The sequence below is a fragment of the Typopeltis vanoorti genome, chromosome 16 (genome assembly GCF_054136105.1).
Source record: "Typopeltis vanoorti isolate ZY-2024b chromosome 16, IOZ_Tvanoo_1.0, whole genome shotgun sequence".
In the NCBI taxonomy this organism is placed as follows: Eukaryota; Metazoa; Arthropoda; class Arachnida; order Uropygi; family Thelyphonidae; genus Typopeltis; species Typopeltis vanoorti.
The window spans coordinates 19,373,211-19,397,931 of NC_143564.1; the positions used below are offsets into that span (position 1 = coordinate 19,373,211).

The 24,721-nt window shown below is 36.3% G+C and overlaps 1 protein-coding gene across 1 annotated transcript in view; it reads right to left on the reverse strand.

The window, feature by feature from the left end:
* Window positions 1–15,605, reverse strand: part of Svip (small VCP interacting protein) — a 74,007-nt gene extending 58,402 nt beyond the window's left edge. The window contains exon 1 of the mRNA XM_090406218.1: window positions 15,396–15,605. Within this exon, the coding sequence (XP_090262344.1) occupies window positions 15,396–15,455 (60 nt within the window). The 5' untranslated portion in view covers window positions 15,456–15,605. The remainder of the gene's footprint in view (window positions 1–15,395) is intronic.
* Window positions 15,606–24,721: the final 9,116 nt, after the last annotated feature.

Below are 24,721 nucleotides of genomic sequence, written 5' to 3' on the forward strand. Positions count from 1 at the left end.
TTTTCTAATCGAAGGGTGCAACGTACCGTCGTTGGTCTGTAATACAATAATGTAAATAATGTAATACAGAAATACAATAATAGAAAGATATCTAGAAAAAAATACAGACATTTATATATGTTTTGTAGACTACACCAAATGAGTGAGAAATATGGTTTGCTTTTTAATCCCAAGAAAACAAAAACAATTGCAATAATCGGTTAGATGGATCAGAGATTGGCTCTCTGAACGATACCAGCAGGTTGTGTATAATGGAGCAGTGTCTCAAAAAAGAAGAGTAACCAGTGGCATGCCCCAGGGTTCTGTTCTTGGGCCCCTGCTTTTTAACTTGTTTGTAAACGATATATCATGTGCACTGACTGGGGATCTTCAGTTATTTGCTGATGATGCAAAGTTGGGAAGAATTATAAGTAGCACTGCTGATGCTGAATCCCTTCAGGAAGATTTGAAGGGACTTTTTACTTGAACAAAAGAGTGGGGTTGTAGTTTTAATATCAATTTTGGAGTGCAGAGATATAAGGCTGTATATCGATGGTGCCATACTGCAGGAAGTGGATGAGATTAGAGATTTGGGAGTGATGGGTGAATATGCCCTCTAAACTGAAGTTTAGAGGGCATATTGCTAGTGTTGCAAAGGTTGCACATCACAGTGCTGCTATGATAAGAAGTACTCTAACATGCAAGGATAAGGAAGTGCTTGTGCCACTGTATAAGGCAATGGTCAGACCTCACTTGGTCTATTGTGCTCAGATTTGGACACCTGGTTTTCAATGTGATGTGCAGACATTGGAGAGGGTTCAGAGGCGAGTGACTAAGACAATATCAGGGCTTTGGAATGCTGGCTATGGAGAGTGGTTGACGAGATGTGGATTGCAAAGCTTGGTGGATAGGTAGAAGAGAGGAGATATGATAGAGACGTTTAAGTTAGTGAGAGGATTTTATCAGATTAATCCAGAGGAGATTATAAAAAGAGTAGAAGATGAGAGGAGAAGAACCAGAGGTTATTCCTGGAAGTTATTTAAAAGTGTGGTGAAGAAGAGTGTGAGAAGTAGATTTTTTACATGGAGAATTGTCAGTGATTGGAATGCATTACCAGAATGTGTCATTAATGCAAGGGGTGTTAAGGACTTTAAGATTCTATATGATAGATATGTTGTCAGTTGAATGAACCTCCCACAATGAGATTATTATATCCTCCATGGAGGGTATAATAATAATAATAATAACCAGGAAAAAGACAACATCTAAAATTTATATAAAAATAGATGACATGCCTATTCAGCAAGAAGACAAATTTGCATATCTGAGCACCTTAATAACAAAAGAAATAAAAAGACGAATTGAAATAGCTAGAGAGAAATTTAACACAATGAAAAATGTCCTCACAACTAGAGATCTGAGCATAAAAATGAGGATTAGGTTGACAAAATGCTACATATGGCCCATACTATTATACAGAGCTGAGACATGAACAATATTAAAGGAAGCAAAAGATAAAATTAAAGCTTTTGAGCTGTGTATTTTAAGAAAATTATGGAGGTATCATGAACCCAGAAGAAAACAAATGACCGGAAAAAAAAAAGAAGTCTTCCTAAAACTATCAAAAGAAGGAAGGCCAAATATTTCTGACATTTGCTAAGACATGATGCCTACAAAAAGTGGTCCTGGAAGGAATGGTAGAGGGAACGAGGAATGCAAAGAATTACTTGTAGCAGCAACCTCAAGGACAGGACATATGAGGAATATGCAAGGGAGGCACAAGAATGAAGTTGGCAGAGAGACATGGTAGTCAACCTCCTGGATGGGTGACAAATTATGATGAATCTTTAAAAATAGTGTTCATCCTTAGGTTTTGGATACCAGTGAACAAAGCTGGTAATCATGATGGACTTAGGAAGCAGCGTGGAGAGGTCATGGCTTAAATAAAGCACATGGGAAATGATCAGGAATTGTTTGAGAGAAGCAACATCAGACTGCATAACTGTGGTCAGAAGAATAAACCAACTTGAGTTTAAGTGGATAAGTACAGATATGAAGCAGAAGCTGCAAAAAAAAAAAAAAAAAACCCTGTGGAGGGAATACAATGAAAACAGTGAACAGCATACTCATGAGCTGTACAAAATATAGGCAATAAGGATGCCTAGTAAAGTAAGAAAGGTGAAATCAGATTATGAGAGAAAGGTAGCTAAGCTGGCAAAAGTATTTCCAACAGTTTTTTTTCAGTATGTAGCAAGTAACAGAAAGAAAATTATAGAAGAATGACTTTAATCAATACTAGTGGTAGGAATGTGACAAAAGCAGCAGAAATAGTTGAGTCACTAAGTGATCACCCAGGTGGAGAATTTGCAGTTGCTGATGCAACAGACTAATGTAAGAATTAAAGAAAATGGATAGGAGGTTCTTAGCATATTGAAAAATATCAACATAAAGACAGCAATTGGACTGGATGGCACATCGGTCTATGTGCTATGAGAATGTACAAGAGAATTGGCAGTGCCTCTGAGAAAGTTTTTTAAAAGTTTCATCTCCAGCAAGATTCTAAAGGCATGGAAAGAGAGTAAGATAGTTCCATTACATAGAGGTGGCTCCAAGACAGAAGTAACAAATTACAGACCAATTAGTATTTCAGTAGTAGTGGTTAAAATTAATTGAAAAGTTCATTGAAAATCAAATCTAGGAATGGGTGGATAGCATTATTCATTCTAATTTTTGCCAGCTCATATGCATATGTTTCCAGTATCAGACTCAATACTTGCAGTAGCCTGTGCATTGTTGTTCCGTGACTTGGCATTGCCGTTTCAATACATTTGTCAAGCCATTCAAATTTAAAAGAATGTGCAGTTCTTTTCCACTTTAATTTCAACAATGACATTTGGAGGATTTAACGCACTAAAACTGCTAATGTAACATTTCTCACATTAATGTTGCCCTTTTTTCATCTAGCTATAACCTGTAAAACTGTGAGCTCTGCATTAATTTGCTTTAATCTGCATAGCAACAAAAATCCATTACCATTTGCACAAATTCAAGTGACTGTACTGTCTACAGACTAGATACCCTAAACAAATAGTCCTCTACAATTTGCTGACATCAGCATCAGTTTGCCCACACGACACAGGCTACGAGTAACTAATCAGAACACATTAAGTTGGAATTGGTTACAATAATATTGGAGTGGAGACATGAAAGAAATTGCTAAATAAAATAAGTGACAACTATGATTTATCATATATTTGTTTTTATATTACGTTCAAAAATTAGTGACTGTAAATTAGAAATTCTAAAAGCACAAATTTTGTTACCAGGCATGTGAATCCATTTTTGACCAGTATGTGCATGCACATCACACAGCTTAGAGGAAACACTGGTGGACAGGAATACAATACTCTACAGTATTGTATTCAATGGGCAGCATGGCTTTGTAACAGGTATATCCTGTCTAACAATTTTACTCACATTTTATGATAGTCACAGCAAAATTAGATAAGAGGTAGCTATACCATTATACTGCTGGACTTTGAAAAATATTTTGGAAAAACTTGGAAGAAAAGGGTATCAGTAACAACCATGTTCCAACATAAACACATGCACAAATGCACACGGAAAAATGGTACAATAAATTAAGAAAAGTGGTAGAAATAGTTAAGATCGCCAAACAGTTCTGGGCAGGATAAAAATGAATATCATCTCGAAAAGAAAAATGTAATATCTTTGAAAAAGAATCTGATCTGAGTCGAGCAGCTTTCAGAGATGAAGAGTAGACACTAATATTGTAAGGAGAAAAAATGAAAGAGTTTGAAAATAACCAAGGCTTAGAGACTGAAGCAAACTCTGAAGAAAACAATCACTGATTCAGCCAGGAAGATATGTGGTAAGGTTTAATAAGGATAAAATAAATAAATTAATTAAAAAAATTTTAAATAAATAAAAATTTTTTAAATTTTAAATAAATAAAAATCCAATTGTCATAGTGGACCCAAGAAGTAAATGAGGAAGTCCGGGAAAATAACATCAAATTCCTAGCAAGTAAATCAGCAGATGCCCTAAGTCAATACAAAGGAAACTGTAAAAAAGACTTAAATATATATAAAAGTAGCTAAACAAGTCATAGGAGAACTGGTAAGAATACAGAAGACAAATATCACAAAAGTAGCAAAAATGTCTCGGTGAGACCTTAAGTTTTGCCAGCCTGGTTGGCCGAGTGGTTAGCATATCTGCTCTCCAGTCAAAAGGCTGTGGGGTTTGAATCCCACCATGGGCATAGATGTTTGCAATTGTCTGTGAAAATACTAGTGGTGGTGGTAGGCAGTAGATGGCGCTGGTGTAGGTGATGATGGAGACAGAGAGATGTAGAGTAGGTGCCCTCCCTCGATGAATCTTAGGACTCCCTGGAGGTGTCGTGTAATAATAATGTTCCAGAGGCTGTTGAAAAGCTTAGAAATGGAGTACAGAGTAGCATAAAAAAAAATCAAAGAGAATAAAATACGTGTGTAGAGGCTTAAGTGCTGTGAGGACATCATGTTGGAGGCTTAATGGATTTTTTACAACACTCAAAAAGAATTAAAATAGAATTTAATGCTTGCTATATTTCCAGAACACATCATCTACATATCTTAGGCTAAGATATGTAGATGATGTGTTCTCTATTTGGCCTCATGGCCCAGACACGTTAGACTCCTTCCTCAGTCATCTCAATAGTCTACATCCAAGAATCCAGTTCACTATGGAAAAGAACAATTGTTTACCCTTCCTAGACACCTTAGTCACACGTCTGCCTAATGATACACTTACCTTCACCGTATACAGAAAACCCACACACACAGGCAGATACATTCACAAACTCTCCCACCACCACCCCTCTCAGCAATATGGCATTATTAAAACTCTTACCAAGAGAGCCCACAATCTTTGTTCCAGTGGAACTGCCCTCACTACTGAGCTTAACCACATACACAGCACTTTCCTCTCCAATGGCTACAGCGATCACAGTATAAAAAAAAAAAAAAAAAAAAAAAAAAAAATCAACTCCTCCCCCATTCCCCATCCTTCTTGTCAACAAGATTTTAAAAATGCCATCACCATACCCTACATCCGAGGCACATCCGAAAAAATAGCCAAGATACTAAAACAGTACAACCTACACACAGCATATAAGCTCCACCGCAAACTTGCTACCCTTATCCGTTCTACGAAAGATCAGCTCCCTCCTCTCTCTCTGCCTGGAGTTTACAAAGTACCCTGTTCCTGTAAGCTGGCATACCTTGGACAGACAGGCAGATCAGCATCCATCTGTCTAGAGGAACACAAGTCTTACATCTTCAAACACAACTATGGCCATTCAGGCTTGGCTGACCATGTTTTGGACACCACCCACAGGGTATCATGGAAGAAAACCACCATGCTCCACCACAGCAAATTCAAGAAAGAGAGACTTTTCTTAGAAGCAGCAGCAGCTCTCAAAAACCAATCAAATCTCAATAAATACGGTTGCATTAAGCTTCCGAAGATTTGGGAAACACTCATCACTAGAGTTCCTACCTTACATTCCAGGCCACCTACTACTGCCCTTAGAGGGCACTCTACCTAGATAGGACTTTAGTGTCACCCACGTGGTTGGGCTTAGTATTGTTTGTTATTTGTGTATATGTTACATTAAGTGTTTTTGTAATCCCCGTAGATGTCCTAGTGACTAGGACGAAATATAGGAAGCATTAAATTCTATTTTAATTATTTTTGAGTGTTGTAAAAAATCCATTAAGCCTTCAACATGACAAAGAGAATAAAGGTGATATAAAAACTGAAGATAAGATATTCTAGATGTCCGAAGTAATTACTTTGAAAGACTGTTGAATTATCTGAGTAAAGCCCTTACTACCCATCTGTAGAAAAGGAAATAAAACTGAAGATGAGAAATGCAAAGGAATTTCTCTACTAAGTATTCCAGGTGAGATGCACATGTACACGAGAAGATGCTAAGAAAAACTGTGGAAGATAAACCTGGAGAAAGAATCAACTGGGTTAACCCAATAAGGATTGAGATTAGATTTTCACTTTATGACAAATAGTTCAGAAATCATGGGAATAAAGCAAAGACCTAAAACTTTCTTGTAGATCTGAAAAGGCATAGAGTGCTAAGTGAGAGAGACATCAGCAGTCAAACTGAAGGAGGGGCAGGAAGATGTTTTGATATAAAATTAGGCTAAAGACAAGGATGCACATTATCTCCACTCTTATTCACCATCTGTATGGAACACATCATGAAGTGACATTAAACCTGATATTGAAATCCAAGATATTAGACTTAGCTGTTTACCTTATGCAGATGATGCTATACTCCTAAATAAATCTAGTACACATATTAAGGATTTTTACACTAAATAATTGCTGTAAGAAATTTGGCTTGAAAAATCAGCAATAAAAACAAAACAATATGAAAACATGAAAAGTATCAGCTACATTCTCAATGGAGAACAATGTATAGAACAAGTATAATATTTCAGCTATTCAGATACTGTGCTAAGTCAAGATGTGGAAAGTTGCCTGTTGGGTTTCAATGTATGTTATACTTGACAAGAAATTATATTCTTATTTTAACCCTATATCCCAGCATAAGAATGAAGTAACTTCACTACTAATTTTTTAGGAAAATGACAATGTAAACAAAATTATTAATCATAAAAACTTTAATAACTACCTATATTTTGGCAATGTTACATTGCCATCTTCAGGGTCAGAAAACAATAATATGTGCACAGAGACACTCACACTAAGCAAATGAGGCTGAAGAAAGGCAACCATAGTCGGTCCTAGGGTCCTAAAAGATGCCCAGCAGGCTAAATTGGTTGTCTTGGCCATTGGGCTGCCAATCTTAGAATGTGAGCTTCCCAAATTTGGAGCAGTCTCATGCATCCAAATTTGTTGAGGCTTGGGAAGTTTTTCAGAGCTGAAGTTGATTCAAGGAATAATCTTTCGTATTTGTACTTGCTGCAGTGTAATAAAGTGGCCTTTTCCCAGCGTATTCTGTGGTGGGTGTCAAATGCATGGTCAGCAAGTCCTGAGTGAATGTACTAGTGGAATAGAATGTAGTCCTTTCCTTGTGTTCAGATATCCTGATATTTGCTGTCCTGCCTGTTTGGCCATAGTAGGATAGTTTGCAACTGCAAGGGGACCTGGTATACTCCAGGTAGGTCTAGGGGAAGCGGCTGGTCTTTGGTGAGCGGAAAAGAGATGCCAATTTCTTATGTGGTTTGTAACTAGTTGTGAGGTCATATTTTCTTAGGATTTTTATTAGTTTTTCGGATGTACCCCGGATATATGGAATGGTGATAGACTTAGAGTAATCTCTACTATGTAAGGGAGGAGGATTGTGGTTAACTGGTTTTAATATTTGTTGGGGGTTGTAGCCATTGGCTAAGAAAGTGTTAAGGATATGATTAAATTTAGTAGTTGGGTCATTGTTATCTGAACTGATTAATTTTGCCTTGTTATATAGAGTTTTTATAATCCCATATTGTTGGGAGAAGAGGGGGGGGGGCGACTGCTGGTGAATTTATCTACCTGTATGTGTGGGTTTTCTGTAAACAGAGAAAGCCAGGGATCCATCAGGCTGGTGTGTAATCAAAATGTCTTGGAAAGGGAGACTGTTGTTGTTTTTCTTTTCCAAGGTAAACTGGACCCTTGGGTGTTGACTGTTTAAGTGGGTTTAGAAACTGTGGAGTGTATTCAGACCATGCAGCCAAAGATGAACACATCATCCATGCAGCGTACTTTTCCAGTTGGAAAAAGAAAACAACAACGGTCTCCCTTTCATAGACACTCTGATTACACACCAGCCTGATGGATCCCTGGTTTCTCTGCTTAAAGAGAATCCACATTCACCCCCCCCTGCTACCAACAATATGAGATTATAAAAACCCTATATAACAGGGCAAAATTAATCAATTCAGATAACAATTTCCACAACCTGTTCGATAGAGATCAGAACACTGTCCACTCAGCTAGCCATTCTGGGATATAAAATTATTTTTATTATTAACATCTGACCTCCATGGAGTCAGAGACTCATCATGGAAAGTACACACTATTGCACACTCAGCACATCCAAAAACTGATTAAATTCAATGTGTCTACATTCACAACACACTCAGGCAATGCATTCCACTCACCAACCACTCTCCATACAAAGAAAATTTTCCTCACTCCTCTGCTCACACCCTCCTTATATAGATTCCAGTGATGGCCTTTTGTTCTACCCCCCCTCTTCTTCCATTCTATGAAAAATCTCTTCCATGTCAACCTGATAACTCCTGACTAACTTATATGTCTCAATCATATCCCTATTTACATTCTCTTAATCTGTCCTTGTACTCCACATTCCAAAGACCACTGCCTACTTTTGTGAATCTTCTCTGAAATCTTTCCAACATATCCTCGTCACCATGAAATACTGGCAGCCAAATCTAACAAAATCTGCAAATAATCCATATGAGGTCTGATCAAGGATTTATACAATGGCATGATGATCATCATCATACGTATCAAGGATTTAGGCCTAGCATGGCCTGTTCCGGCCTTAGAAGTCATCGTTGAATCGTTTAAGAGGACGTCCTCCTGGTTTTCTTTTTCCTAATGGCTTGTACTTGAAGGCTTGTTTTGGTAATCTTTCTGTTTTCATTCTTTGAACGTGTTCCATCCATTTATGTTTATATTTTTTAATTTTTTCTATTACTGGTTCTTGGTTTAATTCTTTCATAATATCTTCGTTTCTTTTGTGATCAAATAGGGTATACTTTGCAGTTTTTCTCATAAACTTCATTTCTGCTGTTGTTAATCTTTGTTTGTCTTTTTGTTTTATTGTCCAGATTTCGCTTCCACACATTAAGACCGGTAAGGCTAATGTATTGTATACTTTTAGCCTGGTTTGTTTTTGAACTAGGTTTGGTTTAAATATAGAGTTAATTACACCTGTTATTTTTAAATATTTTGCAATTTTTACGTTTATATCTTTTTCATTTTCATATATGATCATACATCCTAGGTAGTTAAATGAATTCACCTGTTCTAAGATCTTGTTATCTATTACTATTTCTTGTTATCTATTACAATGGCATGATAACCTCTTTATTTCTGCATCATCGCCATTATCCGATGTGATGTCTTCACAACTTCTGCAATGTGTCCCTAAATTTCAAGTCCTTGTCCACCACTCCCAAGTCTCTCATCTCCTCTACTTCCTTTAAAGTTTCCCCACAAGTGTATACTTTGCATCCAATTATTGCAAATCAAATCTCAAAACTCGGGTTTTTCATCCCGCATACAGACAAATCGGCCCTTCAGAACACACGCAATTTACAGACAAAAAAATACTAGTTGTGGTAGTGGTGGACGGTAGATGGCATTGATGGAGATGATTCGTAGTAGAAGTTCAGTGTAGTGGTTGAGACAGTTGTAGGTGTCCTCCCGCGATGAGTCTTCGAACTCCTTGGAGGTGTCACGAATAATAATAATAATAATAAAAACTTTGCACTTTACAACACTGAGCTGACAGTTCCATTTACCTGTTGACTCCCCACTGCTCTCCACAATTTTGCATCATCTGCAAAATGTTGCATATCATCAGTTAAACTCATCCTCATATCATTATTATACAAACTGAACAACAATGGTCCCAAAACTGATCCAACTCAGAAGTCTGTTATCTAATCCCATCTGTTTCAATTTATTTTATTTAACAGCTTGTCATGCAGCAGTCTATCATAAACTTTTGCAAAATCCAAGTACATTACTGTATATGCCTCTCCCCTGTCCAAGGTATTTGTCACCTTGTTATAGCACATAAGTTAGTAAAACATGATCTCCCTATAACTGATGCAGATAACCACAGAGAATACTGCTGTTATCAAACCATTTCTGTATCCTACTTCTCACCAATCTCTCTAGTAGCGTAACCACAACTCCAGATATACAGTTTAGCCTATATTTTGAAGCCACGGCCTTATCACCACCTTTATGCAGTGGAACAACTTGCTTATTAAACAAGCATGCCAATGCTGCTGTCACTTCTCTGGAACATTCCCTTAAGACACATGGTGACATGTCATCAAATCCTATTGCCTTATTGATATCAAGGATATTTATTTCCTCAAATACTGGTCGCTCACAATTAAGCCATCCTCTCCTATGTCCTCTAAACTTAAGTTCCTCGTGATTCCACCCTGATTAGGATGAAACACCCTTTTAAATTGATCACTGAATACCTTAACAATGTCTTCTGTATCAGTTACCATTCTACTACATTCATCAATTAACTTCATGTTACCATGATCGTTCATCCTTCTACTTGCCAAATATCTAAAAAATCTCTCTAGGGTTTTTCTTTACCTGATTTTTTTGCAAATTTCTGTCTCATACTGCACTTTTGTTTTCCTTACTAAATGAGTCGCTCTCCTGGCTTGTTCTTTATACTCTTCATGTAACTGATTATTACCATTATTCATCCTGTACTACCTCCAAAGGGCCTTCTTCCTGATTTCATTCTTTAACCCCCCCTCATTCGTCCATTTTACACCTACCTTATTCAGCCTTTTGACCTTCAGAATGCATTTACACATTGATGCTGTTATATATTTCCTTCTCAGTTCCCTAGCAGCATTTATTTCCTTATGCTCAACTCCTCATTCCATGCTATAGCCAAAGGTGTCTCCTAAGCTTGTCATAATGGGATTGAATGTGACGAGTATAGCATATTCAGGAGTAACAGGGAGAATAAAAAGGGGGGAGGAGTATTATTGATGATAGCTGATGAGTTGCAGCCAAGAAGTATAGAAGTTGAACTGTAGGATAAAGAAAAGAGCACATTTGAGGCTATTTGGAGTGAGATAGAGGCTAGCAAAACAAAATATACAATTGGGTGCTGCTATAGACCAGGTGATGGAATAGATGGTGGGGATAGTATGCATAGGCAAATAGAAGAAATGAGTGGAAGGAGGGTAATTATTATAGGGGATTTCAATTGTGGTAACATTGACTGGAAGAAAGAGAGGACACATGGGAGGAAGGAATTGGATTTTATGTGGTTATTAAGGGACAACTATCTGCGACAGCATGTGATGGAAAATACTAGCTAGGGGGGCAGAGAGTCCTTGACCTAGTAATCGCATCTGAGAATGTGGCTGTAACGAACATGACCATGTTGCCACCAATTGGTGAGAGTGATCATAAGGTCATGACTTGGGAGGTGGCTAAAGGAGTGGAATTTACATTAAGACAGGGTACATGTGGAATTACCAGGCTGGTAAGTATGACAAGCTTAGGAGCATGCTTGGCTCAGTGCCATGACATGTAAAACTGCAAGGGCTGGATGGTGATAGTGCATGGGAGGTGGTTAAGAAGTGTTTGCAGGAGGCAATGGCTGACTGCATACCAAGAGTCCGAATAATAAATCAAGTAGGGGTCAAATGGATGAATAACACCATTAAGCTTAAGCTGCAAAAAAAGAAACAATTGTGGAGGGAATTTAAAGAGAAAGATGACCAGCAGGTGCAGGAACAATATAAAGCTCAGGTCAGAAAAGTAACAAGGGTGGTAAGAAAAGCAAAAACGGATTATGAAAGAATATTGGCCATGCAGGCTAAAGAGAATCCCAAACAGTTTGTTCAATATGTTGCAAGTAAAAGAAAAAAAATGTTCATGGCAGAATGATTTTAAAAAATGCTGAGGCTAGGGAGGTAACCGAATCAGTCGATATAGTGGAATTACTGAACGAGCACATTGCAAGAGTATATCAGCCAGTTGGTGACATTGCAGGAATGGAAGAACCAGATGCATAACCTCAATGTCAATACATCTGTGGGATTGGATGGTATACCAGCTCGTGTCGTACGTGAAGCGGCTAAAGAATTGTCAGTACCCTTGACCATTTTGTTTAATTTGAGCCTTGGGTCTGGGTCAGTCCCAAGGGGGTGGAAAGAGGGGAAAATAGTTCCACTGCATAAAGGTGGTTCCAAGGCTGCTGTTGAAAATTGCCGGCCAACCAGCATAACAGGAATCGTTATCAAGGTCTTGGAGAAAATAGTAAAGAGGAAAATGATTGGATAGATGAAAATGGGATACTGTATCGGGAACAGCATGGTTTTGCGAAGGGTAGGTCATGCCTCAGTAACTTGCTCACGTATTATAACACAGTGACGGCTGAACTGGATAAGGGTAATGGGTTTACAGTGATTCTAAGGCCTTTGACAGGATACCACATGGAATTCTAATCAGTAAAATGCAGCATATGGGGATGGATATAGGGTTGGTGAGATGGATAGGTGGGTGGTTGACAGAGAGATATCAGAGGGTGGTTTATTCAGGAGTAGAGTCCAAAAGACGGCCTGTGACTAGTGGTGTGCCACAAGGATCTGTTCTTGAACCACTGCTGTTTAATTTGTTCAATAATGATATAGGAAAGGATCTGAGAGGAACAGTTCATTTGTTCGCAGATGAACAAAGTTGGGTAGGGCAATAGTGAATGCAGATGATGTCAAAATTTTGCAGGATGATTTGGATAGATTGGAGGTCTGGGCTAAGGAGAATGGATGTCAATTTAATGTGGCAAAATGTAAGGTTATACATTTTGGGGTGAAACAATTAGCAGCAGTTTACTACATTGGTGGAACTGTACTCCAGGAAATCGATGAGGCAAGAGATTTAGGAGTGTTGGTGGATAAGGAGTTGAAGTTTAGGGGGCACATTGCAAAAGTGGCCAAATCAGCTCATCAAATCACTTGGTTGCTGAAGAATACTTTGATGAGCAGAGACAAGCATGTTATTGTTCCTCTGTATCGAGCCTTGATAAGACCCCATCTCGACTACTGTGCCCAGATTTGGTCACCTAGGTTTCTTATTGATGGGGAGGAGGTTGAGGATCCAGAGGCGAGTGACCAAGATGATAGCAGGTCTGTGGAATGAACCTTGGGAGAACAGGTTGAGGATTTGTGGGTTGTAGAAAGTGGTTGAAAAGCAGAGGAGGAGAGATATGATTGAGACATTCAAATTACTGAAGGGTTTCTATAAGATTAATTCAGAAGATATTTTTGAGAACAGGGCTGGTGGTGGGAGGACTAGGGGACATCCACGAAAGCTGGGCAAGAGCGTAGTTAGTGAGGGTGTTAGAGCTGGGTTCTTTACTTTTAAAGTGCTGAATGAGTGGAATAAGCTGCCGGTGTCTGTAGTGGGTGCTGTGACAGTGAATGAGTTTAAGGCAAGGTGTGATGGATGCTGTGTGAATGTCGAATAGTTGTGATGAACATGATTTGGGACTTCTCTCGATGAGTCTAAGGACTCCCTGGAGTTGCCCGTAATAATAATAATAATAATCACCAGCCTTATAATTCTAAATATATCCTTTCCTCACATTAGTCTGCATATGGCAGACATATGCACAACCCAGGTGATCACTTCATGATCACTCTAACCAGCTCGATGAAAGTGCAAAACCCCACTCACAATTACATCCTCTGATGAAATGATTAGATCTAAAACTTCAATCCTTGCATGCCCTCCTTTACATGCTGCATGAGATAGTTGTCTCTCAAGAAATTTATTTTTCTTATTACCAAATGCTATGTTTCATTCCAATCTATATCGACATAATTAAAATCACTCAGAATAATTACCCTTCCTTTTTTTTGTTCACTAATCCAAGTTGTTATACATTTATTTATCACCAGCCTCCACATTCCCTGGTGTATAGCAACATTCAACTAAATATGTTTTCTTGTCAACCTCCACATTACACCACATTGCCTCATAACCATCGCCACTATTTCCCTCCTTCATGTCTACCTTATGTGGACATAATTCCTCTGCTATCATCAGCAGCGCTCCTCCTCCCTTCTTGTCCTTTCTATCCTCATGAAAAATACTATATCCTTCCATTTCTATTCCCGTTAGAATATCATCTTCATTCAACCACGTTTCACTTATTCCAGTGATTTTGGGTGAATAAACTCAGTCAGTGAAACCATTTCATCTCCCTTACTTTCTGAAAGAACAGACACTTGTAGCATAGCATGGTATGGCACATTAGTTATCTTCCTATTCTCAGATACAATTCTCCCAGCACAATATTTGTTTCAGACAACCAATCTCCTATTCATCTAATATCTATCTTCCTCAACTTGTACATCAATCTGTCATGTAATAATCTAACAAATGTCCTTATAAAGTTGAAAACTATCATCAAATACAAGTCTAATCACTTTTTTCCCTCCCAAAAAGGAGAAGCAGACGATTAAACCAAGATTTACCATTTATAAATCCAAGCTTTTTTTTTTTAATTATGGAAGATTTATTCTCTGTTTAAATCATTTCTACCTCCAGTTTCATATCGCCTCATTCTCTTAAGGGATTACAAGTAGACTCAGGTTTTAAGATTTTTTTTTAATTGTCACTCAGCATTGTTTCCTTAAAAAAAAAAATTCTCTTTCTTTCCAAAATAAAGCATTCCATCATCTGTGTCTGTTCCATCTAAGTAATGTCAAAAAACAATTATATGCCAGGTGTATTCTTTCAAGTGTCTTTTGATTTCTTTCACTTACGTATAAGATTTTTATTACCTTATTCATTAAATTAAATTCTTTGATTGGCATCAGCGAAATATTATATCTTCATAATTAACACTGTCATCCACACTTGAGCAGTGCTGAAGGATTGATGACAATTTTGATTTTGAATCTCTCTCTCAGCAGCAAAGATTATCAGCTTTTTGCAGACTTCAGTACACAATCCAAATATTATCTGGGAATTACCAATGTCATAACTTCTGGTTTTTCTTCTTGGCTGTTTCCCCCAAAATAGGAACATTGCATCAAATGAATTCAGCCTGTATCAAAGGCATAAACTCTAGACCACATTACTCTGTGTCTGCTCCATGTTCATCTGTGCACAGTCAAGAGAACTGTGTTTTAAGGAGAGACTACGCACAAAACTATAGAGGATCTTAAAAAACAGTAATAGATAAATAATATAGAAACGCAGCATACAAAGAAATTTCACTTAGTTTACAGTAGTCATTCCAGAAAACTGTAACTTCGTTTTTGCGTAAACGACGTCAACGTCATGCCTACGAATAGCGCAATATGGTATTTGTGTAACATTCTTCATTCGACTGGTTAATGCTCATTAAGTCACTACAGGCACTGCAAATTACCAATCCATAACTGATCGCTGATATTTAAATCTTAATATTCTGAAAGTCAATAAATCACATTTTTTGAAACCTTGCAGACTCTGTTCGATATTTTTCCCTTTATTTTTATGCATTGTTTTCTATTTGCATGAAGATTGTATATAAAGTAGTTATAAAACGTTTTTAATTACTGATTAAAAAATAACGAATTAATCGAACGTACCACCTCAGGTGACTCTAAACTGTCCGAAGAACTTCCAAAGCAAGACAAACAAAAACCCATTTTAGTAAAAGAAAGGAATAAATAAACTTTTTACACGATGTCTTAATTGTGGTTTTTATTCTAGAATAAGGGAAATAAAATACAGCATCACAGTGTTAAAATAAGGAAACGCCATTTCAAACAGTTTCCACCTCAGCGCCGAAAATTAAAGCTACGATAATAAACAAACGAATGCACTGAGAGATTACTAGTCATGAAACTTCAAAATTAGCCAAATATCGCTATAGTGTCAGTGTACGCAATATATTAATTTCCGAAAGTAAAAGGATTTACTCTCACAAATAAGGAAGCTTAAACAATATTGATATGCAAACGCGCACAATTCAAAATTACATAAACGCTGATGAATTCGTTTTCCTCATAAACGCCATAACATCCAAACTGCAGAAACTATAGGTATTGATTGACAAAACTCATAAGTACTCGGTGAAATGGTAATTCCCAAACGGGAGAACTTCCTAAAATCTGAAATTAAAACCAACAAAAAAAAAAAAAAAAAAAATGTCTTCTCGAAAACGGTGGTTAAAGTAATAATAATAAAATTTCCACCCATTAATTAAGCGTCACGTCACCATGAAATGTTCTGAAAGAGGTCAGTGACTTTTTTCACTATAGAAAGCCAAAAAGAGAAGACAGTAAAGCAAAAATATAAGGAGATCATCTTCAGAGACACCTTCGCCACCAGTTATCTATTATGTCAGGAAAAAGATGTTCATCCAGTCAAATTAATTAGTTTTGCTACCAACTCGAATCCTTTAAGCTCTAAATTTTCCAAATTGTATACTACAATCTTTGACTAGCTTTCTGACTGCTACAGTTGCTGATGAAATACCAAAAATTTAATAACATAACATAACATCATTGGCCAGAAGGGTGAAGCAAGATGCTTTTATTCCCCGTTGTCTGATAGGGAGGATGAATTGAAGGAAAAATTTATGAGCTGAGAGCTCGCCCTGGGGGGGAGGGGGGAGTCACGGAGATTAGTCATTGATGCAAGTATTTAGGATGGCTTTTGGCCTCTTGTATTTGAAGAGGTCAGTTTCTTCATAGTTTGCTGCCTGTTTAACTAGATCGTTGGGGTGTGTAGAGATCTTTGAGAAGAATTTTTCTGCTGTAGTTAGTAGGAAGGAGTAGATGCAAGGGATGTTTGTATCTCTATGCAGTTGTACGTTCCTTACAAACCACGGTGCATCCAATATCATGCGCAAACACCTATTCTCTCATGCATAACAGCCTCATATGAGTACGCATAAAATGTGCCCTGTATACGCTAAAAATGATGTCCTCAGATGAGGACATCATTTTTAACATATACAGGACACAAATTTAGCAAAATTAATGAATCCTTGGTAATACTATAAGATAAAATGGTACTGTATCATCATTATATTTTTTTATAAATGAATATAAAAATTCATGCATGAGAGGGTTAAATAGGTGCGTTCTGAATTTGAGAAAGCACAAAGGTTTCTAATTTGGGCAGAAAACAGAAAAATTCAAGAATTAATTTCTATTTCATTTAAAAGACATTTACATTTTTCATCTCAATCATCCAGCTCCACTGTTCAGTTTTCTAGGGATTTACTAAGAAGATGAAGTTTTTCTCGCATATTTTTCCATATGATCTATGTAAGTGAGAAGTGCAAAATCTATAGCATATTGGTGCGGTGTGCAAACTACTGGAACCTTGTGAAATGTTTTCCAAATTAAAGAGTAACAGCAGTTAAATATGATCATGTTAATACTGTAAAAGACAACTGGAATATATTTATTAAGACTATAATATGACGTGCATTCATTTCACCTTCCTGCATTTTAAGTTTCCATTTCTTAAAGTCGTGTAACATGAATAATCTTAATTATTATTATTATGTAACATATCCAGGGATTCCGAAGACTCATCGAGGGACACCTGCTCTACATCTCCGAGTGTCCACTCCTCAATCAACCAACTACATCAACGCCATCTACCGCCTGCCACGACTGCTGGCATTTCCACAGACAATCGCAGCCTTTTGGCTGGAGATCGAATATGCTAACCGCTCGGCCAGCCAGGCTCTCATAATTCTTCCTTAGAATTTAGGGTTTTCATCCTGTAAAAGTGAAAAAATAAAATAAATAAATAAATAGCTAGCAGACATACGGTGTTCTCATAGTCTTTTCTTTCAGTCGTAATTCCAAACAACCGATCCTAGGACGAACAATTAATTCTTTATTAAGTGGCTTCTAAATCTGTCAGTTTTCTTAGGTCTGTTTGAACGTGGTTTTCTGGGAGATAAAACTTGTCACATAAGGACCACACAAATTAATATCAGTTAATTCATCTTCGATTGAAAAGTCCTTGTGTTCCTACTTTCTATTCAGAATTCAAATCCATCAATTTTAACCAAAGGACATGTAACACTCTTCGCACTGCACTATACAGTTATATTTTTAAAAAAAAAGAAGAAGAAGAAAGGAGACATATTTTTAAAATGCCTAAATAAGAAATTGAGTATTATTTTTTGGCTATTTTGCCTATTTTTGATTAGGAATGCCCATTTTATACTTTCATTAGCTTTTTTACTCAAATTTTAGAGTTACTGATGTTTTATATAGACAGATATATGAAGAATACATTGGAGAAATAATTCGGACACACTTTTATAGGATGCTGGCAGTCTTCTTATTCACGGACATGCTGGTGTATGGCGATATACATTCATCTGCTGCGAAAGGAAGGAAGTATGATTGAAAAGAAGGGGGGGTTGGAAAATGTGGTGGTAGAGAAAGATGTGGGAGACTTATTGGTGAGGCAAGAGGCATGTGAACTTTTTGAAAATCGGATTTTTCATTATTAGAAGTGGGCAGAGAATATTTTGGGAGGGGAGTGAAAAATATACATTTTGGGGAAGGAGAAGGATATGATGGGATAAGATCAGGGATGAGAGTAACGGAGTGTAAGCCGTTTTGAGTCTTCGGAGCTCATGAGGGAAGTGGAAGCTATATCATGACAGCTTGGTGTTTATGTCTTAGTTGTATCTGTGTTGTTTCCTATTGGTCAGAGTCGGTACCTAATTTTCATGTTATTGCGCTTCCAACTTTTGGAAATCATGTAGGGCCGGTGGCGGTTTATTGAGTTTTTTCACATTTTATTGCATATTGTTTATTTTTCCTTTTGATAATCATCTTATATAGGGGATGGAAGCATTGTTTCGTTTTCCTGTATGTATAGTATTATGGCCTTGTTGATTTGTCGGATATGTTTCTGTTCAAGGGCGTGGACAACTTATTTCTGTTTCTTTTGTTTCGGGGCATTAGATTTTACTACATAATTCGGGAAAAAATTACAACCTTCGAAAAAAAATTTAGTAAAACCTTGATAAATAATAAAAAACTGAAATAAGTCAAGCCGTCCTGGTGCTCGCTGATGATCCTACATTATTTTCGCCTTTCTCTATTTCTTCCACTCCCCTGCTTTTGTATACATAACCTCAAATGCAGAGATTTTTTCTCCTCCTGGCATCTGTTCCAAGATGAGCAGGGAAGTTCTGGGGTATCCCTCAAACTAACAATCAGTGGCCGCGACTAATCGATTGTTCTCACTTCTTATCTTCATTCCCTATAGACTTAATTCTGTTGATTTTTATATTTAGCCCTGTTTTTGCAAGCTCTCTGAGGTCTGAGAAGTTGGGGATTACGTATTCATTTTCTTACAGAATCGTCTTGCTAAGTGTTGTTTAAACAAAAATTGAAAGTTAAATAAAAAATTTTAAACAAAAATTTAAGGTACATTTTTATTTTTCAATTATTGATACTGCAATTGCATATGTTGATGAAAAATTCAAGCACATGTCTGCAATTAACGAAAAGTTTGGTTTTCTTTTAAATATAAAATCAGCTATCAGCTAACGCCTTTTTATTCCCGTATACGGGAGTAGGCGAGGCCACTTAGCCCTATCTAACTGTTGGAGACTGAGTGGGCAGTTCAATCTCCACTGGTACCAATCAGAGATAGATGGCCCAAGGCTATCACTAATTAAGCAGTATGCAGTGAAGAGAGACGGCTCAAATGTGCCGCCATCTCGTGGTCCCTAACCCTAACACAATATATTTAATGTTTGAAATAATGTGGGTTCTACGGTCGATTTTCTTGTGTTTACGGGACGAAAAACCCGAGTTTCCGGGAGGAAAAACCCGCTTGCCCGTGCCAGAGATCGACTAACTCGGGAACCGGTCGAATAAAGGCTTAGAAAAATTTCCTCTAGTCGCCGACTAGACTCGAAACCAAGTCTTCCTTCGTGCGGCCAAGCGCCGTAGTATGCAAATGCCACATCCACTGAGCTACACAGGCTCCTTATGAATTTCAAAAAATTACTTCAGCAGAACTTCTTAAAAAAGTTTGATATTGGAAAAGTATTTAACACGTGATAATTTTAGAGATACAGATGGAAAAGATTTATGTAGTGAATAACAAATAATAGCAAGGCGAATTCTAGAAAATACTTCATTAGATGTCCTGTTATTCATATGCAAAAATAATTTAGAAAATATTACTCCAAATGTGTTTATTGCTCTGAGAATTTTTCGACATTCCCAGTAAAGTAACAAGTTCAGAAAGGAGTTTCTCGAAATTAAAACTTACACTCGCTTTACGATGGCTCAGGAACGACTCACTAGTCTAGCAATAATATCTAGAGAGCATGAAATTGTATCTACAATCAATATAAATGAATTAATTCAAACTTTGCCAAAGCAAAAGCCCGAAAGATTAATTTTTCATAATTTTTGTATTTAAGATGTAATAATTTTCTTGCTATGCAGATATTAGGAGTAATCTTGTATTGATTTTGTATTGTATTTGTGTTTGCAAATGTATTGGTTTTGATTAATATTTTTTTTTATGTTCATAATGATGTTATTTTTATAAATATCCACGTGTAGGTGTACGTGTGCTTGCATGAGTATGACAATATATGTTATGGTTAAAGAGATAAATCCGTTTACTCTTAATAATTACCGGTTAAAGTGAACAATTTACTAGACTGGGAACTTCTTTGGGAGATGGACCGAGTCCTTGACTCTTTATCCCTTCATCTGATTTTAGCTTGTGTATGAGAAGATTATTTTGGGTAAATTACCCACTCATTGTGAGCATTGTAAGCTATATTAGCTTTATCTTGTGATGGAGGATTTTGGTTTTTTATGTTTGAAATGATCTGAGGGTTTGTAGTCTGCTACCTGTTGAATTAGCTGATTTGGGTGATTATCTGTGTCTGTGAAGAATTTTTCTGCAATGCCTGTCATATAGGTCTTGATATCTGGAAGGTTGGCTTCCTGGTGTAACTGGAGGTTTCTCATGAACTAAGGGGCAATAAAAGCCATTCTTAGGTATTTGTTCTGGATCGTCTGTAATCCTATAATTTACGAGAGTAGTATGGTAGGAGCTTTAAACAACATCAAGATAAGATAAGGAATCGTGACGTGATTAGTTGTTGAGATGATGACGTCATTATGTGTGATGACGTCATGGTTTGGAATCTTCCTGGGGGCATATGTGTCAATGGCTTCAGTTCTTTTGTTTTGTTCGCGTATGGAATTATGGGTGATGTTAGAGATAAGGATTCACGTCGTGATTGGTGGGGCACTTTGAACAAGCTCAAGATCAAGATAAGAAAAGGAATCATGTCATGGGTGTGCATTGTTTTCAGATGTAGATAAGTGACGTCATTTGCTAGTTGTAAATAAGTGACGTTATTGTTTTGAATGGAAAAGGGAGAAATATTAATGGAAAAGGATTCGTGTCATGATTGGTGGGACACTTTTAACCAGATCAAAATCAAGATAAGATAAGGAATCATGACATGAATGTTTGTTGTTATCAGATGTAGATAAGTGAGGTCATTTGTTAGTTGTAAATAAGTGACGTTATTGTTTTGAATGGAAAAGGAAGATATTTTTAGTGAATAAGGATTCGTGTCGTGATTAGTGGGATAGATACTGTGAACAAAATACTGGTAGGGTGAATCAGGAGCAATGCCAGTGTCTTGGATATGTATTGTTATGAGTTGTGGATAAGTAAATGGTTTGTATATGGCATTATAGGTGATGGATAGTGATAAGATAATGTTTGGAATTTTGCTGAAGGTCACTTTCTGTCAGGGACATCACGTGGTGTGTTGGGTTGGCATAAAGCATTGTGGGTGTTGTTTAGAGATAAGGAATCGTGACGTTTTATGTTTGGAAATTTCTGGGGAACATATGTCTCTCTGTGATATCACATGGTGTTTTGGATTGCCTGTGGAATTGTGGGTGATGTTTTTGAGATAAGATATCTTGGAATTTTCCCAGGGTGACACACATCCTTCATTGTCATCAAGTTTTGTCTTTGGTTGTCTATAGATGGCTGTACAAATTTTCCAATACATTTTAGGGTATTTGTTTCCTGTTAAAGGGTGGGGATTCTTAGAGTAGTGTTCTTAGATATTGCGGCAGCGTTATTAAAAGAAAATATATCCAGTATTAGAATTGCGTTTACCTCAAAATACGTCCAGCGGTTATTGTAATTAGAAATCACTTGTTATGTTTAAGTTTTAAAAAAAAAAAAGATTAGCTTCCATTTCTTTCCAGAATGGGACATCTTGAAACTATCAAGGTTTTCGGAATATTCCAAATTGCTGATTTTAACATTCACAGCACAAAACACGTAAACAGAAGATCTGAAATGCAGTTGACTCTTTTTACATTATAGGTTACTGGGGCTAATATATATTCACAGCACGAAAACAAACAAAACATAGGAGTTGAAAGATATTTCTGTAAATAACCAGAAAGCTAGTTGACTACTTAATTTAGATTATATTCGATTGGTTCTCTGTATTAATTGCTTCCCAAAGTTGCTCATGCTGTTTTTCCAAGCTTGGTGGGAAAGTCTATGTGCCGTTTTGTTGAGGGTATGTGTTATTTCCTGGTTCGAATTCAGAGTGCTGTTAGAGTATGGAATTCTGACAAGTGAAATGGTTTTTTTTTTTCAAATTAATTGGTTATTTTCTCAATTTTACTTTTAAAATTCAGTTAAATTATATATTCTAACAGAGAATATAATTATATATTCTAACTGAGCAAAATTAATAAATAAATAAAATATATGTGAATATATTTTTCCAACACTGTAGATTTCCTCATTAAGTCTTATCTTAAAGATATCTCTCTTATCCAGTCACCAATTTGTTGTACGTAGGTGAGAAATCGTGTGTTTAAGTTGGAACACTTCATTCCTATGGGAAATTATTGCTGTAGTAAATTAATGCTTATATTTATTTTTTTAAAAAAACCAATATGACTATTAATTTTACCTTCGATTCCTTGCAGTCTTAACCTATTCCTGTAACTGAAATTTATTTTATTTATTTATTTTTTCTTTAGCATTAGTAATTTTAAGTAAGGGACATGAGACAAACAAGGTTTTGAACTCTCTGTAGCATTTTCTTTTTGAAACTTCTTTTGCCAGCACAACAAATAAATAGTTATTTCTTATTATTTCAAATGAACATTAGCTCTGTAATATATACTTTGTTAATTTGTATGTCACCTTTTATTTGACTGTAATATCATTAACAAATTGTATTTACTGAATTTAACATACAGAAATTAAATATAGTGAAAAGGATAGTATTTTTTTTTTATTCTTCTGATTTAGCATTTGCACTGGTGTTCATAGTCTATGATTTGCATATATATTTGCATATATGATTTGCATATATATATATATATATATATATATATATTAGATATTCTTTTCATTACAAATAAATAATTATTTATTCTTATTTCAAATGAAAATTAAGCTCAGAAAGAAAGAAAGAAAAAAAAAATATTTGCCCTCAAATAAATATTTATGATCATAGCAAACAAGAAATTCATCAGCTTTTTCAAATAAAAAAAATCAGCTAATGTCTTTTATTCCCTAATAGGGAGTAGGTGAGGCCTTTATACCTTATCTGGCTTTTGGAGATTGAGTAGACAGATCAATCTCCACCAGTAGCGAATCAGAGATCGCTGGCCCATGTCTATCATTAATTATAACAGCCACCGATGAAGAGGCTGGCAAACAAGTGCTGTCATCTCTTGGTGCCTAATCCTAACAGGATATCTTATTGTCTGAAATAATGTGGGTACTATGGTCGATTTTCTTGAGTTTCCAGGAGGAAAAACCTGCTTACCTGTGCTAGAGATCGACTAACTCGGGAACCAGTCAAAGATAGGCTTAGAAAAAGTACCTCCAGTCGGCGACTAGACTTTAACCTAAGTCTAACTGAGTAGCCAAGCACAGAGGATGCAAGTGCCACTTCCACTGAGCTACACAGGCTCAACTTTTTCAAAGTTTTGAAATTCATGCAAATATTGATTTCATCATTTGGTATCATTTAAATGAAGAATCGTTCTGGCTATTAAGTTCGTTAATGTTTTTTTTTATTTATTTTCTCTTCCAATGACAAGTATTATTTGATATATGCATGTTGATTCACTTGATTTTATCTGAACACTATGGTACCATTTTTCTACAGCAATCTTTTTAAGAGTTTTAGTAACATGTTTGTTTTTAATATCTAATGTCTCTCTGTAAAATAACCAAATTCTAACAGTCGTACTTTTAGTACAACTATTTTTTCTAGTCTGTTGGAGGTATCTACAGATATAATAACAAAAATTGTAACTTTTCAGTTGAAATCTTCTCCACTAAAATTCTGGCTATTAATTTAATACCTGATTCCTTTTGCTTCCAAGAGTTGACAGTCTCTTGAAATATTTGAGGGCTTGCATGAACAAATAAGACTTTAATTCACTGGTTGGATTTTCGGAAAAAAAAATCTCTGGTTAGTTTGTGGCATGAAATTTCACAAAAAAAAATCTTACCTAAATTTGTATAACACATCAACAACACCCAATTTATTCATTCTAATTTACACATTTTATATGAGTGAAAATTTTATTTACAATGTATTTACTGAATCTAACATACAGAAAATAAATAAAGTGAAAAATACAATCTTATTTTTTGGTCCTTAATCTGCTTATTGTTAATTTTGTGCTGTTGTTCAAAGGTTCTTCCCATGGTTGCAGAATTGCCATCATGTGGTATTCGACAATGTGACTCTCATCTGAAGGTTTCTTCATTTGTGATCGTTGGGAATTTGTTACTGCAGTGAAATTAAGGGTCACATTTTTATTATTTTGAAACCAATACATATATTTTTGAGCATTATTAAAAGCACAGAAATTTTCGC